At 34.6% G+C, this 16,663-nt stretch overlaps 1 protein-coding gene across 1 annotated transcript; it reads right to left on the bottom strand.

Annotated features, from left to right (window-relative positions):
• Nucleotides 1-1,682: 1,682 nt before the first annotated feature.
• Nucleotides 1,683-10,488, bottom strand: LOC113775464 (xaa-Pro dipeptidase). Its single transcript, XM_027320360.1, has 16 exons — nucleotides 10,084-10,488; nucleotides 9,905-9,954; nucleotides 9,482-9,542; nucleotides 9,036-9,131; nucleotides 8,800-8,952; nucleotides 8,250-8,381; nucleotides 7,391-7,518; nucleotides 6,729-6,771; nucleotides 5,556-5,639; nucleotides 4,814-4,855; nucleotides 4,084-4,154; nucleotides 3,405-3,458; nucleotides 3,199-3,304; nucleotides 3,034-3,102; nucleotides 2,356-2,499; nucleotides 1,683-2,043 (listed from the first exon to the last, which is right to left on the bottom strand). The coding sequence occupies exons 1-16, from the start codon at nucleotides 10,213-10,215 to the stop codon at nucleotides 1,909-1,911; spliced, it is 1,500 nt and encodes a 499-aa protein (XP_027176161.1). The 5' UTR covers nucleotides 10,216-10,488; the 3' UTR covers nucleotides 1,683-1,908.
• Between the last annotated feature and the right edge of the window lie 6,175 nt (nucleotides 10,489-16,663).

The following is a 16,663-nucleotide window of genomic DNA, read 5'->3' as shown; positions in this document are numbered from 1 at the left end:
CAAAAAAAAAGAAAATAAGGAAAAACTGAACCATATTACTTTAATGTTCTCGGGATTAGGATTGGAATTAGGTAATAAACAAAAAATAATAATTTTAAAATAATAAAAATATTGAATTCTTTCTTGTTTGTATTTAAAAAAAAAAAGAAAAAGAATGGAGGTCTCTCTCTCCCTCCCCTATTTTTCTACTTTTTTTTTCAATATTAATAAGATTGTCAAGAAGAAAGAGATTAATGTTTTGATATTTTTTTTCTTGATACTAAAATGGAGAAGAGTCATTCCAAATTTTTTATTATTTTTATTATACCAAAAAGAGGGTACTATCTTCTAAAGTTTTTTAACTTGTTAAGTTGATTTAATGGTAGGATAAATTGCTTAAAAAATAATTTTATGCGGTAAATTGATAATAAGGTTATAGTTTATGGGGGTAAAGTAATAATAATTTTAAAGGTTAAACATATCTTATCACTTGAATTAATAAACTCCGTTAAGTTTGACCGTTAGTTTTGGGGGTAAAATGATTAAAAAAATAAATGGGAAAATTAATAGTGATGTCAAACGTTAAGGGGGTAAAGTGTTAATAACCCAATAATAAGAGGTTGTGTTAACCAACTTAAGCCTCTCTTTTCTCCTTATTTTTCATTTATCAAAGAAAATTTTTAAGGTAATCTTTTAGTGTATAATTTTTTTCCACTATCAGGTTTAGATAATATCATATAACATGAGTTTCAATTTGAAATTCAAATAACACGTATATAGCATAAATTTAAAACTACTAATGTAAGAAATCACTATACTGTTAGTCCATAAAAAATTAATCCAAAATTTTAATTCATTCTACTATTTACATGTTTACAATTACATTTTATTGATTTTGTTGTGATTGTTGTGTTTATGTTTACCAAATCATGTTTTAGATAAACCCTGTGCGAAAAAAATAAAGTACTTGCTCGAACTGCAAACGAGTAGAGTCAAATCGAGTTTTAGCCTAATCAAATCATGTATCAACTTAGTTTTATTAAGTTCGAATTCGAGCTTAAAAAATAAAAAATAATTATTTTATTTTTTAAAAATAAATAAAATAATATTTTTTCTTAACAAATAATAAAATATAAATGTAATTTTACTCTTAAAATAAAAATTATATATATATATATATATATATATATATCGAGTCAGCTCGCGAACTAACGAGTTAAACATTTTTAAACTCGAATTCGATATTTTTAAGCTCGCGGCTAAATTCGTTTAAGACCCCAATATTAGCACACAGTGATAGAAAGTACCAGTACAAGGGAACACTACAAGAGCAAAAGAATTACATGCGGTGCCGCCTAATTCAACGCGTAAGGATTTGAATCTCCTGTTCCAAACCGTTTAGAAAACAAAAGGATGAAAGCTAAAACATGCTGAAAACCATAGACCCTGACTCCTCACGGGATGACTGACCTCTACAATTGCCAATGATAATTACGCCGTGCAATGTAAGTATTAATAAAACAAATATATTATAGAGACGAAACCAACAAATACAGACACTAACATAATTTATCGTTTTTGCATATTGTTACGCTAATACTTACATTTAGTATTTTAGGGCCTATATTTGTATTGCCGGCGTCCACACCCCCTATGATGCTTAATCCACTCCTTACCTAAATTTAGAGTTCACTTGGGTCGAGTATTCAAAGGACGCCGGGAAAACAAACATTGAATAGTTATTTGCAAGGATAAGCCGGCACTCATATAGAGATTGATTATTGGTCAAAATTTGAAATGTGCAACTACTAGCTGCTTGCTGCTTATTTTACAACACAGGGAAAGGTGTAAAGGTTCCTTTCAGTGATTTGAGACTCAAAAGAATATTGCTGCATGGAAGATGATAAGAAGCAGTAACAGCATTACAAATCATCGACTCTCTCCATTTTCAAAAGGAATAGATGTCCTTTTGATAGGCCAAGCTGCCCCTGCCATAACAGCCTCAATATCTTTAATCTCCCGAGGACACTTGGTCATGTTCACGCATCCACGGGAAGTAACATACTGGAAAGACGACACAACAAGAAGTTAGAACTACTAGGGAACAAATTCCAGATTCAACAAATTTCTCTTGGTACTTGGAATTGTAAATGTGGGAAAACAAAATTTTTCTTTGTTAATGATTTAGCCGAAAGAACCAAGCGAGCTGCGTATTTAGAACAGTAGGCTTACAAGATTAGCATACAAGATCAAATAAGACTAGCAAATTGTTGAACAGATGATATGATGCATGTCAAACGACCAAGACTTCTAGGGGATAAAGCAGAAACATTTATTAGGTTCAGATATCAAAAGAAAATTTAACAGTAGTAGTACCACATCACTTTCAATTCGAACCCCACCAAAGCCTCTAAATCTGCTAATCTGCTCATCATTGAAAAACCTTGACGTCTTTGAATTCTCCATTGCTGGAACCAAGACAGCATCAATGAAATAGCACCCGGGCTCCACAGTTATCACCTGCAGTAAACTCCTACTTCACAACATGTTTAACTATACAATATCTTCAAGCATGTGAGCTAAAATAATAAAAATAGACTATTGCAGTTAGCATGTCATCACAGTAGTATAAACAAGACACCGAGACATTTTAGTTCAAAGCATTCTTTCTCTGAAAATTAAATTCACAAATTTAAATGTACCTGTCTTGATATCTTAGTAGATACAAGAGCCATAAAGGGGCACTTCTTTAATTGAAAAATAAAACAACTGCATGAGTGAAGTACATACTTAAGAGCTGAAACGGAAAATATCAACAGGTAATGCAGTTTCATACCAAATTGTATCATCAAAAAACGTGAGCAACAATGCAAGGCCATCACAAAGGTTAAACAGCAAGTTAACTGAACGGAATTTAGCTCACTACATAAAACATGAACAGATATTCATCTCCTGTACCAGCAAGAAGTCTAAACTGTCAAGTTTAAAATGCATCTATAGAAGAGAGAGAGAGAGAGAAAGAGAGGGAGAGGGGGAGGGAGGAGAGAAACGGACCATTCCTTCCAAGAGTTCCCTACTGGTACGCAAAGACCTCAATCCAGGTTCTTTGGGTCTCTCAGCTCCCTACAATCACATCATAAAAGTATGTTTATCAATTATGAGCAACAAAGAATCCCTCCAATGCAAATTAAAGATCAATAAAATATAAGAACAAACAACCTTCAAATAACCTCCAGGGTCATGGGTATCAATTCCAAGGAGGTGACCAAGGCCATGAGGCATGAACATAGCACCCAATCGCTCAGAAATCATGGCATTAATGTCACTAAAACCAAAATTCGCTGTCAAATAGAGAACTCAGATATCCTAAGTCACCTAATTAGATTGCAAAAGGTAAAGGGCGCAAGGAATCGAGATAGAAATACCCAATAAGAAGGCTCCCTTTCTTCAACGCCTCTAGGATAATCTTTTCTGCTAATCTGAATGATGGAATTGAACAAGGAAATAGTTGTGCTTATTGACAAGTGAAAGTCAAACTATTGATGCAAGATAAAATGCCCAAAACGTTCTTCATCCCAAAAAAAAGAGGTGTCAACAGAGATCAATCAAATTATTCATAAACAGCTACTCAAATTTCCCTCAAAGTTTTAAACTACATAACACAGAATATTGAAAGATTTGATTCAGTCAAATAAAGAATTTCCCCATATATTTCAAGGCAAGCATGAACCTACATGTGCAAGATTCAAATCTTTCAAATACATATTGTTAATACAACATTTTAACTGAATCTAGTTGACAGCTATACTAGCTGTTGAGTATTATGTTTACAACTGGAATCTCTTATACATTGCCTTTTTTGCTGTATGCAAGTTTTTTCTCTTATTTTCCATTCTATTATAGGCTCTGTGATCAGAGAAAGACAAATTTTGTCAATAAACCAACTCAACAAAATTAGAGTTCTTTCCCACTTATGCAGCTTCTCGAGTAATTTCCCAATTATTACAAGAGCTATAACCATGACACAAGCCACACAAGACTCCAAAATTTACATCAAAGGAGTGCACATCAACAATTTACTTTTTCATTTAGACAAGATCTTACTTGTGCATATCAACCCAGCATACTCCAGGCTTCATTGAAGATATAACAGCATTATGAGCATCAAGAACAGCCTGCAAGAGTAACAAAACCACAGATAAACTCTATAAAGCTGAGATGAATGAGTCCCATAACAGTATGCATGTCACAGAAGCACGTGAACCATTATAAACTAGAGGTAAGCGACTTAAGATCCAAATTTACATCCAGTAAACCTCTTTATTAAACTTGGCTAGTGTTTTGATGCTTAGTGTAGGTCTCCAAAACCAATTCTGAATCCTTAAATGATATTGCTATTTTAGCATGGGAAGGAAGCCTACGTAGTAGTCCAAAATGTGTCTCCGAGGAACTCTAGAATTAGTATGTTGATCCCATGGGTTCTTTTAAGGTAGTAGACTGATTTATTTGCCGGATGCTTTTAACCAATGATAACTAATTCACTCATGGAAGAAGACAAGAATGGAAAATCTTCAATGAAAAATTTTTACTTGATTTTAGAATTCCAAGCAAATACTAAACAAGATAGATTTATGTGCGAGTTAATTAACTCTCATCAAGAAAAAAAAGTTCTACAACCTAAGAATAGGCTAATCACCCAGATAATAGATAATCCCAAATCAATGAAAGACCCAGGACATACAACCCTTCTCGAGAAAAAGAACATGTAAAGAAGTTACAAAAGAAAATCCCTAAGACCCTTTGAATAACTACAGTTTAGAAAGGCAAAACTCACATTGTATATAAGGGACTGATCACGAGTAAATTTTCCATTCACCTGCATGTACAAACACATATCATCAAGAGAAACCTGGTATACTTGGTATGCAAAAGAATGTGAATTTTCAGGAAGGAAAGCAATGAAGAACAGAGGAAAGAGGAAACCACATACAAGTACCCCTAGAATGTTTTGGTAAAGTACAAACATTCTTGCACTTTGAAATATAATGCGGAATTAGGAAGAATTTTGGACAAAAGGAAAGGCGACAAACAGCATAAATGTACATGAAAAGTATATAGTAGAAGAAAAATCAGTGGGGTACGAAAAGCTTGCTTCTTAAAAATACCTAAGGGCTTAAAAAATAATATATTTAAGGAGGAGATAGGCCAGCTTCTTATGCCTCCTGAAGCTCAATATAAAGGTCCAATACGTAAATTAGATGCTCATTGACTATCAACATCCCAATCAAGGTTGCTAATTACAACTAATCAAACATAGTCAAGATGGAAATAGACCAGTTTCTTGTCCCATCTGAAGCTTATTAATCACATGAGATGTTCATTAACTAATCAGCATATCGGACCAAAAAGAATACCTACATCTTTAATGCTCATTGATTATCAAAATCACAAAAAAAAAGCATCAATTCAAACAATTTTCTTTGTGAGATATTAATCTACATCTATATGCAAGGCTACAAGCTAAAGCAAAAATTCTAAAGATGCAAGAATTATTCAGTAATTCATTGGATACTCACTGGGAAGGAATTAGTTATATCAGAACCATAAAAATGAAATTCAGCTCCCATATCAAGCAGTGCCATATCTCCATCTTGGAGTGTCTGCAACAAAGATGCATAAATGGTAATGCATAACTTGAAATCTTTGAAAGACTTCTCCCACTCTAGTGGAAATTACTAGCATGAAGTCAAGCGAAAACAGGCAGCGATAAAAATTTATCAACAAATGGACAGACTAAGAACTAACTTATAGTCCTGGCTAATATATAGGTCAAACTATAGGTATTACCATTATCATACACCAACCATAATAAGAGCTGTAGCATCTTCATTGGGAATCACAAGGAGCAAAAGAGCAACACAAACTACAAATAGAACTCATTATACTATACCAGCATCCATTGAAAAAGGAAAAAGAATCTAATACAAGTAGCAAAACATATGTACTAAAATTATGTTTCCAATTCAAAAACCAAAATGAACCCAATTAATACCTCTTCAAAAAAAGGAAAAAAAAAACCTCATTTCTTTATTTTAATCCCTGTTTGCACAGATAAAAGTAAACTGAGTAAATCTACCAACATGGAGTTAGAATCACTTTCAGACTGCAAAGCTGCCTCAGAAACCCGCAAATAAACATGAAACAGCTAAAGTAATCCCCAAGGCACTCAAGCAACAAAATTATGTAGCCAGAGAATAGTTCTTCAAGTTAGACTACAGCTGATTCTCACCTCAGAAACAGCTAGGACACAAAAAACTTGGTACACATACATATACAGATACATTGATAGCTAATATTATCTGATACAGCGATACCTAAGGATATTCTTGCACACATTTCCAGCCAATTTATCCATTGTGTTTAAATAAATGCATAACTTAGTAGACAATCGTCTGTCTATCTCCTTTTGCACATTCAAAGAATACTGTTGACAAGGAACAATTCTTGCCCCTGACAACTTGCTTAAGCTATTACAAGTGCAACTAATTTCTTGCTGCTGGTAGAATATTCAAAAAGAACATACACAGAAATCTATATTCTACATTTTTAGCTACAACATACAACACTCATATCAAAGGAATGACTAGAGTTAACGAAATGGCTGATTTGCAAGTTACAGGTACAGGGCCCTATTTTGTACTTCTTTGATTTCTGAAATATCAGAAGATAGAAGCAAGAAAGAAACCAACCCTGTCATTTGGGGCTGCAGCATGTCCATAGTGGAGAACAGCACTGAAAATGAAGACATAAACTATCAACCAACAATTTTTAGCAATCAAAGAAATATCCATCTTACATACAACTGACCTGTTGAAACTCATTTGCTAGTAAAGACACAACTAGCCCAAATAATGACATTGAAATGGGAAAAATAATGCAAACTTGTCCAGACAAAAGGATCTCAAATATCATTAACAAAAACTTCAAAGACACCATAAAACAAACTAATGAAACAAAATCAAGCCTAATCAATTTCTTTAATATTCAAAAAAATCTTAAGCGGCAAAAATTAAAAAGAAATTCTCAACTGATAAACACTAGCATCCAAGTTTACATGAAAAATTCTCTGATCTTAGTTGAACTCATAGAGTTACATTTAACCTCAATGCTACATCATATAAATATAAAATTTCCACCACTTTAATGCTTCCAGTTTGTTTGTTGTCTCAATTTTCACTAGAATTACCAGCAGCCATTTGCTTCAGTGCCATTGAGAACATAACTTTTATACTTTTAACTGTTGCTATACCTTTCTAAGATGAAGATTTTGTTATGTAGACTTTGGAAAGTTAATTTTTAAACAACAAGGAATGAGAGGGGCAATAGGAAGAAAAGGAGGAAAGAAGCAAACCTGTTGTCACCTGTAGCACATATGCATGTATATGAACAATGTCTACAGCCACCAAACATGTACGTGTGATGAAGAAACATACTTTCTAACTGATACTCTTTCATGCCCACTTTGGCATTTCTCATGACCTATCGAACAAGAAATATGTGCAGTGAATAGTTATGCCATATAGAAAGCTGATGCACATAATGGACTAGACCAGCAATATTTCAGGCAAACAGTGTCTTGAAATCTAAAGTTTATTTTATAGGACAAGGAAACAGAAAGAAGAACACCAAGAATAATCAGAAACAAATATCAAGAACAAAATATTTGGTTTCACGACTTGATCAAACTTCTATACTACGTAACACATAATCCTTGGTTCTAGTGTCTCATACATCAGAAAGCAATTGCGGAAGAAATTATAGTAATTCTTTGCAAGTCAATCAAATGAATTACCATTCTTTACTTTGCAGAGCTAGGATTGAGGAAACCCCTAAAATGTGATTGTTGCTACAAATCGCAAATGCTTCGTAACTCCAGATGAATGCTTGCTTGTTCTTTTTCATGAAAAATCAGCTAGCTCATGTATCACTTTACATGGAGCACGCATGACAACCAAATCAACTAATTAAGATGGCAAATTTTTCCCTTTTTCTGGATTGCCAAGCAAAGGAGCACGTGAGATTGGAGTCTATAACTCCAAGGATCATAAAGGGCCCTTTAAAACATTGCGCAATTTTCCATCTCATATTAAAACTTGGATTTCAAAAACACAGGTTAGGCTACATATGTTGTTTGTAGGCACAAATTATGAGCATTCAAAAGGGGGCACGTTTACTCTTTTACGAAAGATTCTACATGAGAAAGTACTGACCTCCACATGGGCTTCTGAGCTAATATCGTTGGCAAATTGGATAAGAGCAAGCTCCAGGTCCGACTTCAGGACACGGCATTCAGTCAAAATCGGATGCAAGGTGTTCATATCCGTCTCGAACTTCTCAATCCCCTAAAAAGACATGTTAAAGACTGAGTTGCCCTTCAAACAGTGTGCAGTTTAAAATTTCATCAATGTCCGTGGACCATAACTTCTCTTCTTATACTATTAAAGTAAATAATCCTAGTTGCTTTTACTGGATTAGTAGTAAGAAATATAAAATGGCTAAAAATGAAAAGATACTTAACCAGAGAAAACATCATCAACGTAGGAATAATTTGATTGTCAATCATCAAGAATCAACCCCAAAAGTTCAGTTCTATATTTTGAAGAACATGAGATTCTCTATCTGAAGCTTATTCACAAGGAGAATGGGTGGACTATTATCTCTCTTGCTCTTGGTTTCAGGTTATAAAAACATATGAGCTTCAATTTTCATCAAGAAGTGATAATCAGTTCAAGCTTTCCAAAAAAGAATAGTTGCACAGACCTCAAATTCTGCTGGTTTTGAATAGTTGTTGCTATCAGTGTTGAGCCCATGCAAGAGATATAGCAAGGGCTTTCTTCCTTGTCCTTGGTATTGTTCATGCAACGCCTTTGTAATCTCATCAGTATAGTACACCATGCTTACCATGTATCTTTCCTGCAAAAGACGAAATAGTATCAATTAACTCATGCCATCCCATATTAATCCTTTCTGACCTCAAAGCATAAGGAGCCACTCACCTTGAAGTAGGACAAAGGCTTTATCTCACCCAACCAAACAGCATACTCAGCAGGTAATCGTGGAGCAAATAGAATGGAATTTCCGCTTGCTACATCCTTCAAATTTTGGAAATTATTAAAGATAAAACAAAAGTTAGCAAAGGGTTGAGAATTCTGATTGAAAAATAAAGTTTGTGCAAAGATCTAAATCGTTCCTAACAGGTGCTGAAGTTATTGTGGCTGTCTATCTCTTCACTAAAATGGTTATCATGTAGATTGACAGGCAGCGTGGATACCACTCTTGGCCCTCAATTTTTTTTTTTGTTTTGGATACATTCAGTACGCATCCTTAGCTATGCCTTGACACTTAGCTTGCATCAATTTCATAGACACAAATGTCAGTTAAATCTTGCGTAGCCAAGCGTCTTTAGAAAGAGAGTTCAAAGATATAGAAAATATGAACTTACAAGAGCTCCATAGAACCCAGGTTCTCGAACTCCAAACAAGTAAGCAAAATAGCTCTCCTGTCTAAAAATCAAGTACACCAATCAATCACTCGCTTACCCACTAATAGTAGGTTACAACAGAATTAAGAAGGTAATTGAGCAGAAAAAGAAAATTTGAATACAAAATACAACATAAATAATCAGATAAAACGCTTGCAAGATTATAAACTAGTGGCTCCAGACGATATTATATGTCGTCAATGGATATCAGCATTCGATAGCACCAGAAAACGTGTAATTGTAATGAAAACAGCAAACGAAGGGAAAGAAAAATAATCACGCTTACAGCGACTAAGTTTATTATTGCACTTTCGTATACTATCAATACCATGCAATACGAGTAAAGAACAAAGAATGGGAAGCAGATGATCAGTAATCACATACCTGAAGAGTTCGGTGTGATCGGTGCAGTATCTGGTTCGCTCCTCGCCTCCCTAATTGACAATCAAATTCAATAAAATCAATCTGTTATAAGAAGGAAAAACAATAGAAAAAAAAAAAAGACAAGAGAGAGAGAGACAGAAAGAGGAAATGGAATTTGGGTTTGAATTTACGGTTTGTACCTGGAGAAAGACGAAGCCGTGGCTAGGGCGAGAGGAGATGGAGAGGTGGTCCCGCAGTGAGTTTAAGAGCTTGTCTCTGTTGAGTCTGTGGAGTTCCTTTGGAACCTCCGGGGGAGAGAGGGAAGAAGCCATTGCCTTCCTCCTCCTGCCTTTTGCATACGAGATTGAAAACTTTCACGCCTCGAGGCTCTGCAAATTGTAAAGGACAAAAGCTTTTTCTATTCCAATTGTTAGTGTAGTATTACTATTAGGAGTTATGGGACGATGAAAATGAAAATCGGATTCACGTGACGAGTTTCTGCGTCTGTATAGCGCAAAGATCTACTCCTGCTTGAAAAACTCGTACTAGTAATCAACTAAAAAAAAAGAAATAAATTATCAGTAGCATTTTTGTTGTTTATTTGGCTCAACGATTCACAAAAACGATCGGTTTAGACATTTTAGAAATTGGGAATCAGGTGTCGTTATTGTTCAAATGAATAATATTTCGCTTCCTCAACAGTTTACACTTCATCAAATGAATAGAATTATGCATTTTTCTATGAACTACTAATCACGAATTGAAATAACTAATAAGTTTCATCGTACTTGTAATAAATGGCACTTCATGGAGCGTTAATGTGACCCAAAAAAATATTGTGAGAGAGATGTTTTTCACAAGGAGTTCCATATGGCTCGAAAAGAATTAGTTGCAGATCATAAAATAGATGCAGAAACTTGTGAATTGTACCCAAAAAAAAAAATGGAACGCTAATAATGTGCAACTTAACCATTTTAGTGAAGATCATAATCCCTGGACTTGTTTGAAAAAAAAAATCTAATATGCGGACTGATTGGAGTCAACCAGCAGCAGAAAAGTGCTCGACTTCTCTCAAAACTTTTAATATTCTGGGTCTGTCTCTGTATACTAGGCCGGGCTTTAACTTCGTGGGCCGACTCTCTTTTGAACCTGAAGTATTTGCTCTTGTTCTAACATCTGTTCCAGATGATTACTTTTTATCTGGACTTAAATAATTGGGCCAATCGAATATCCTCTGGTAAGAGGTCCGAGGCTGATCTTACACGCGTTACGTATTATATGAGCTTCCGGTTGTAGATGAGTTGCTCTTCAAGAGGCCCAGAAATATGCATGAACTCAATTGATTCACAATCAAAAGTGAAAACGTGGAACTTAAGAGGAAGTGAGAGTTTTTCTCAGACCTAATTTAACTTTTAGAAAAAAAATAGAGGAATGAAATGAAGGTCTATCAAGCTGTTAGATGCTTGATTTGACTGGTCAGCAGTTGCGGCTTTTCCTTTTCCTTATTTTAAAAAAAAAAAAAAATTTTCCTGAAACTAGCTGCTGCGAGTTTAGACTATTATAGCTAGTTTGGGAGGATGGAAATGAAAAGAAAAGAAGAGAAATGATAAGTTAGAAAAGAAAAGAAAGGATCAAAGTTTCTATCTAAGTTGTTTGAGAGTTTTAAAAAAGAAAAGAAAGTGAGTAATTTTCTTTTGTTTGGAAGTTGAATGCAAAGGAAAGGAAAAGATACTTAAACAAATTATTTTACAAATATGCCCTTTCTATAAACAAATGTGAGAGGGATTCATCGGGTATTAAAATGTTTTGTATAGGATTTTAATAGTAATTTGGTCATATTAAAAAATTTACTTAAACTTCTGTCCGTTCCTTCCCTTTCCGCCCAATGTTGGGCGGAAAGTTTTCCAAAAGATGGAGGGCAGTGGAATCTTTCCTATTCTTTTCTTTTCCTTCTCATTTTAACTCCCAAACAATGGAAAAACTTTCTTATCCCTTCAAAACCTTTCTTTTCTTTTCATTTCCATCCTCCCAAAGTAGCTATTAGAGTATCATGATTCGTGGAAAGATTCATCAGTTTCTTGTACTGGATGGAGTACATATATGTAACATATATAATTTCAACATCAGTTTCATTTTCCGGTTTGTAAAATTTTGTTGGCTAATAATCAGAAGATGCCAGTAGTTATTTCAGCAAAAAATTACGAAAAATGAAATTATCACAATCGCTTTAAAAATCATGCAACCTTCTTGATCAGGGAGAATAATCCATCCTTTTCGCTATATGCGTGTAGAAAAAGATTAAAGAACCTAATGCTAGTTAATTGCACAGTAAAGCAGAACGGAAGAGACTTGCAGACAGAGATAAAGAAGACAAAAGAGCGGAGAAGAACAGGACTGTTCGTCTTATATAATAGACATGCGTAAATAAATGTTGAAGATTGCATGGAAGTAAGTAATTAAGGGTCTGGGCTCCAACACGATGATGATTTGACAAGGACAAATATCTACATCAACCAAGCATGAGTTTTAATTTTCGAGGTAAATTGAGCCATTAATAATTGATATGAACAACTAATTACGACTATAAATGAACAAGTTGATGATTTCCAAGGCAACCCTTTTTGGTTGACTCTTCTTGTCCCCTATGTGTGCATCGTTGGACGAAAGCTGGCACGTACTAATCTATAGTTTCGGTAGTGAGTGGTAGCTTTAGAGTTTAGACAGTAGTGTAGATGGGGCTGGCTAAAGCACTAAAGTGTTTTGTTTTGCTTTTTAACTTCTTCGTCATACAGGAGCAAATGAAAAAAAAAAAATTCTTTTAGCTAGCCACTGCTCATTTGTATGCATCCTTATGTTTCGAACTGCTAAAGTATGTGAGTTTGTTTAGATAAGAGTTTATTTGGATGGTTTATTTGAGATAATTATTGTAGCACTTTTTATGATATGATGTATGTGAGATAAAAAGGTGATTAGAATTTGTGAAGCAAATTATTTTATTTGAAATCATGCCAATCCAAACAAACCCACTAGTGCTTGTTTGCTTGATAAGACTGAAGTTTGAAATTTGAGTTCTGAATTTTGAAAAGTAAGTATTGAAAATATTAAGTTATTGAATTGATTAAATTATATCTGTTTGATAATTAACTGAATTATAATACTAAATTGAAATATCGTAGAAATATTATTATGTTTTTATTTTTAAAAAAAAATTGTCTTCATTTGTGTATTGTTTAGACGTGCATATTTATGCGTGAGAGAGAGTATATTCTCATGTGTGTATGTAAACAGAAAGAGAATAAGGTGGCATTTGGTAAAAAGGTTTCGGAATGGGGAATTAGAATAAACCCCATGATTCATGTTTGGTTCACTACTATCGGAATTGAAATTTTGGAATGATTTCTAAAAATTTAGCATTCCACCATTTCTTAGCAAGTTGGTGGGTTTTGTCCAAAATCCAAGTGTGATTCCCAAATCTTATAATTACATAATATTTAGTATAATTAATATTTATATATAAAAAGATATAAATTAAGCTAAAACAGATGCAACTAGAAGCAAAACTAATACCAGTAGCGAAATTCACAGTCCGTACATAATGTAACTACAACATAGCTTATGTGGAATCTTTCCGATCACAATTCCGTGATCACAAGTTGTATTCTTCTGTTTTCATTTATCCATTCTTTTTAAACTGGTAAGTATGGAGTGGGTGAGGATAGAAGCGGTGTCTGTCGAGGACTTCAAAATTTTGAAGCTCCCTCATTAGAATACGGTTGATGTCTTGTACATCAATAATTTCTAATTGTGAGGTTCAGATAGATTTATTAAGGCGGTGTAATTATTTGTCAATAATTTATGTGGGGTAAATTGTATTTCCAACAATTTATTAAATTTCCAAGTTTGAACGCAAGTCACCAACAAAAATGAGCGTATCATTTCGTTTCCAATTGAAACCATTGAGGTCCCCACTACGATCAAAAGCATGGATTTGATTTTGTACGAGCAGAGAAAACTTCAACTTCCGGTGATTAAATTTAAGCAGATTCTTCTTCCTAAGGTGCTCGAGGGAGCGCACCCGAGTTCTCTCAGACCGACATCGCCAGACGGTTCACACGGAGTCAACCAACTCGAGAAGGATACCCTTTTCTTTTTTTTCTTTTTTTTTTTTCGATATGATAGAATTCCTATAAGTTAAACTAACCTATTATAGGGGGAGAAGAATACCCTATTCATTTGATCGATATGACTTGTATTGCTTCGCACTGTACTGTAGTGTGACAGGCCTAAGCTGAAATGATTGAATCTCTTGCTATCAGTGGACACGGGACCTGAGCAGTGAAAAATAGTTTGGATCGATTTTGTATAAAATGTATATGATATAATTCATTTTCAATAACGTATAACTATATAATAAAATTTTATAAATTTCACATACAATTTGAAAAATGACGAATAAAATATAATATGAACCTTATATATATATTTTTACCAATTCTTGAACATTCCTGCCCTCCTCCCGTGGCAGTGAGATGAGCCTGCGGATTCGATTTTCCATGATTCTCACTCTTCACCGCTACCACAAATACCTTCTATTCTCCTCCACGGAGAAGGCAACTGTCAGTCCTCTCGCCTTGTTGAGTACTACCTCAGTCTCTTGCTGGCTTAGGCATTGGAACAATGTTGGGGATAGTGCCGCTCCGTTACCTTGTGTTGTATCGCAGGAGTTGTACGTCGGCAACCCAAACCTCATTTGCATGGTGCTTGAAGGCGAAAAAAACAACCCATTGAATTCCCTGAATTATTCTTACAGGTTGACGTTAAACTAAAGCCTGATGGGGTTCACAAAACGTGTTCGTACGAGCATCTTTTTGAACCTTACTAATAATTAGTTTTGCAAATCCAAATTAAATATACATGCAAATATGATGGATATGGATACGGAAGAAGATCAGAGAGGAAAACAAAGTGGTCAAACACGAAGAAAAGAAATCTATCGGGGAAGAGGGCCACAAAATAAATATTATTAATAATATTATCCTATTTATTGTACTGTGGTGATCTTGATTAAATTTGTGCGTGGCGCATCATTACTGGCACTGAATCTTCCGAGAAGATTGCCGCCATCTTATAAACTATTCGAGGAAGATGTGAAGAAATTCCCCAACTATATTCCCATTTTCCATTGTTGTGTCCAAATTCGAGTGTTGTATGTACGCTATCTAAATTGGGTGATTAGGTGGGTTCAGTTCGTAATCCCCTTTCCTAATTTCTTCCTCGAGATCGACATCTATTTGACACATATGAATTCGATCAGCAATTAATGAAGTATATATCTCGCATAATATTTATGACTTTAGAGATATATAGGGGAAATAACACTTATAAAACTTCAAGATAATATGATATTAATGTCAGCAGCTGTTTATTGTCTGCCGTAAGCAAAGATTTGTGTTAGTTAAGGTTAAGACTAAGTCACATCAAAATTCCAAAGGGTGATTACTATGAAGAAAAAAAAATGATCACCATGTGTAATCACTACTGGCTACCTTTAATGACAAATTAATGACAAATTCTTTTGTATAGTATTTCAAAAGAATTTTCTTTGCATATTACTAATTTGTTTAGACCACGAAAAATTTAGATTAGCCAATCAAAAAAAAAAAAGAAAAAAAGATGGAGTTATTCCCCGAATGACGAAAATGGTCTAGCAAATGCTCTGCAAATTTTGCAGGACAAATGACTAAACGAAGCAAAATTGTCCTGCAAAATCCCCGAATGACGAAAATGGTCTAGCAAATACTCTGCAAATTTTGCAGGACAAATGAATAAACAAAGCAAAATTGTCCTGCAAAATCCCCGAATGACGAAAATGGTCTAGCAAATGCTCTGCAAATCTTGCAGGACAAATGAATAAACAAAGCAAAATTGCCCTGCAAATTTTGTAGGACAAATACTTTGCAAAAATGGAGTTATTTATTCTTATCTATTGAAGGAAGAAAAGATTGTTGTGCCTGCACGAATATTTCTTCTTGGTAATTAACACAAATGCTGATTGTACTGTAGCCCTAATGACCCCCTCTCCGGAGACAAATGCATAATTAACAGCAAGTGCACGAAGAATCTCCGAACAGCTCTTCAGTGGCCCGCTGGATTTTGTACTAAAATTGAAGCACTTTTGGGCACTGTTTCCTTGCACTCTGTTTGCGCAACATCGGATAATCCGTCTTGTCTTTTACTACATATTCACAGACAGGGTGAGTTGTTAAAAGTATTCTTGTCTTTTACTACAAAATCACAGACAGGGTGACTTGTTAAAAGTTAAAAACTAATCTTGTCTTTTATGCTGCGGAGCTAAGATACAATTACGATTTGATTTGCTGAGGAATTTAGTTGTTGAAGTGCTTAATTACATACCAGGCAGCCAGTTTCATTTCTGCGTCTCAACTAGTTGTAGACAGACACTAAACATGAAACTAGCTACTCAATCAGGAATGGATGCATAACGTTCTTTTTTCATCAATGATAAGTTAAGCTGAAACCAAATTAATTACCACAGTCCTTATTTGAACGAGTAATCATGAAAAGGCTCAAGAACAGAAACGAGATTCAAGTCAATAGTCACGACGGCTAAACCCCGATACCCCTTGTCCAGAAACATATTCCCTGGCCCGCCCACCGGTTGCTTTCTTCTCTATCGATCGATCTGTCTACAGCTATACATGCATGCGTAGGATTGTAAATATTCGGAGTATATTTGACTGACTTCATTTTCTGCAGTCC

Source organism: Coffea eugenioides, chromosome 6 (assembly GCF_003713205.1).
Source record: "Coffea eugenioides isolate CCC68of chromosome 6, Ceug_1.0, whole genome shotgun sequence".
In the NCBI taxonomy this organism is placed as follows: Eukaryota; Viridiplantae; Streptophyta; class Magnoliopsida; order Gentianales; family Rubiaceae; genus Coffea; species Coffea eugenioides.
Note: the sequence above shows the minus strand (reverse complement) of the source record. Positions and strands in the feature narration are given on the sequence as shown.

Bases quoted from the DNA above. Each gene is read 5' to 3' on its own strand.
- LOC113775464 (XM_027320360.1), bottom strand. From the start codon at position 10,215: ATGGCTTCTTCCCTCTCTCCCCCGGAGGTTCCAAAGGAACTCCACAGA. The intron at 8,382-8,799 runs GTCTGTGCAACT...ATGTCTTTTTAG, and splicing joins CAAAACCAGCAGAATTTGAG to GGGATTGAGAAGTTCGAGAC. The intron at 2,500-3,033 runs GTCCGTTTCTCT...AGTTTACTGCAG, and splicing joins GGGAACTCTTGGAAGGAATG to GTGATAACTGTGGAGCCCGG.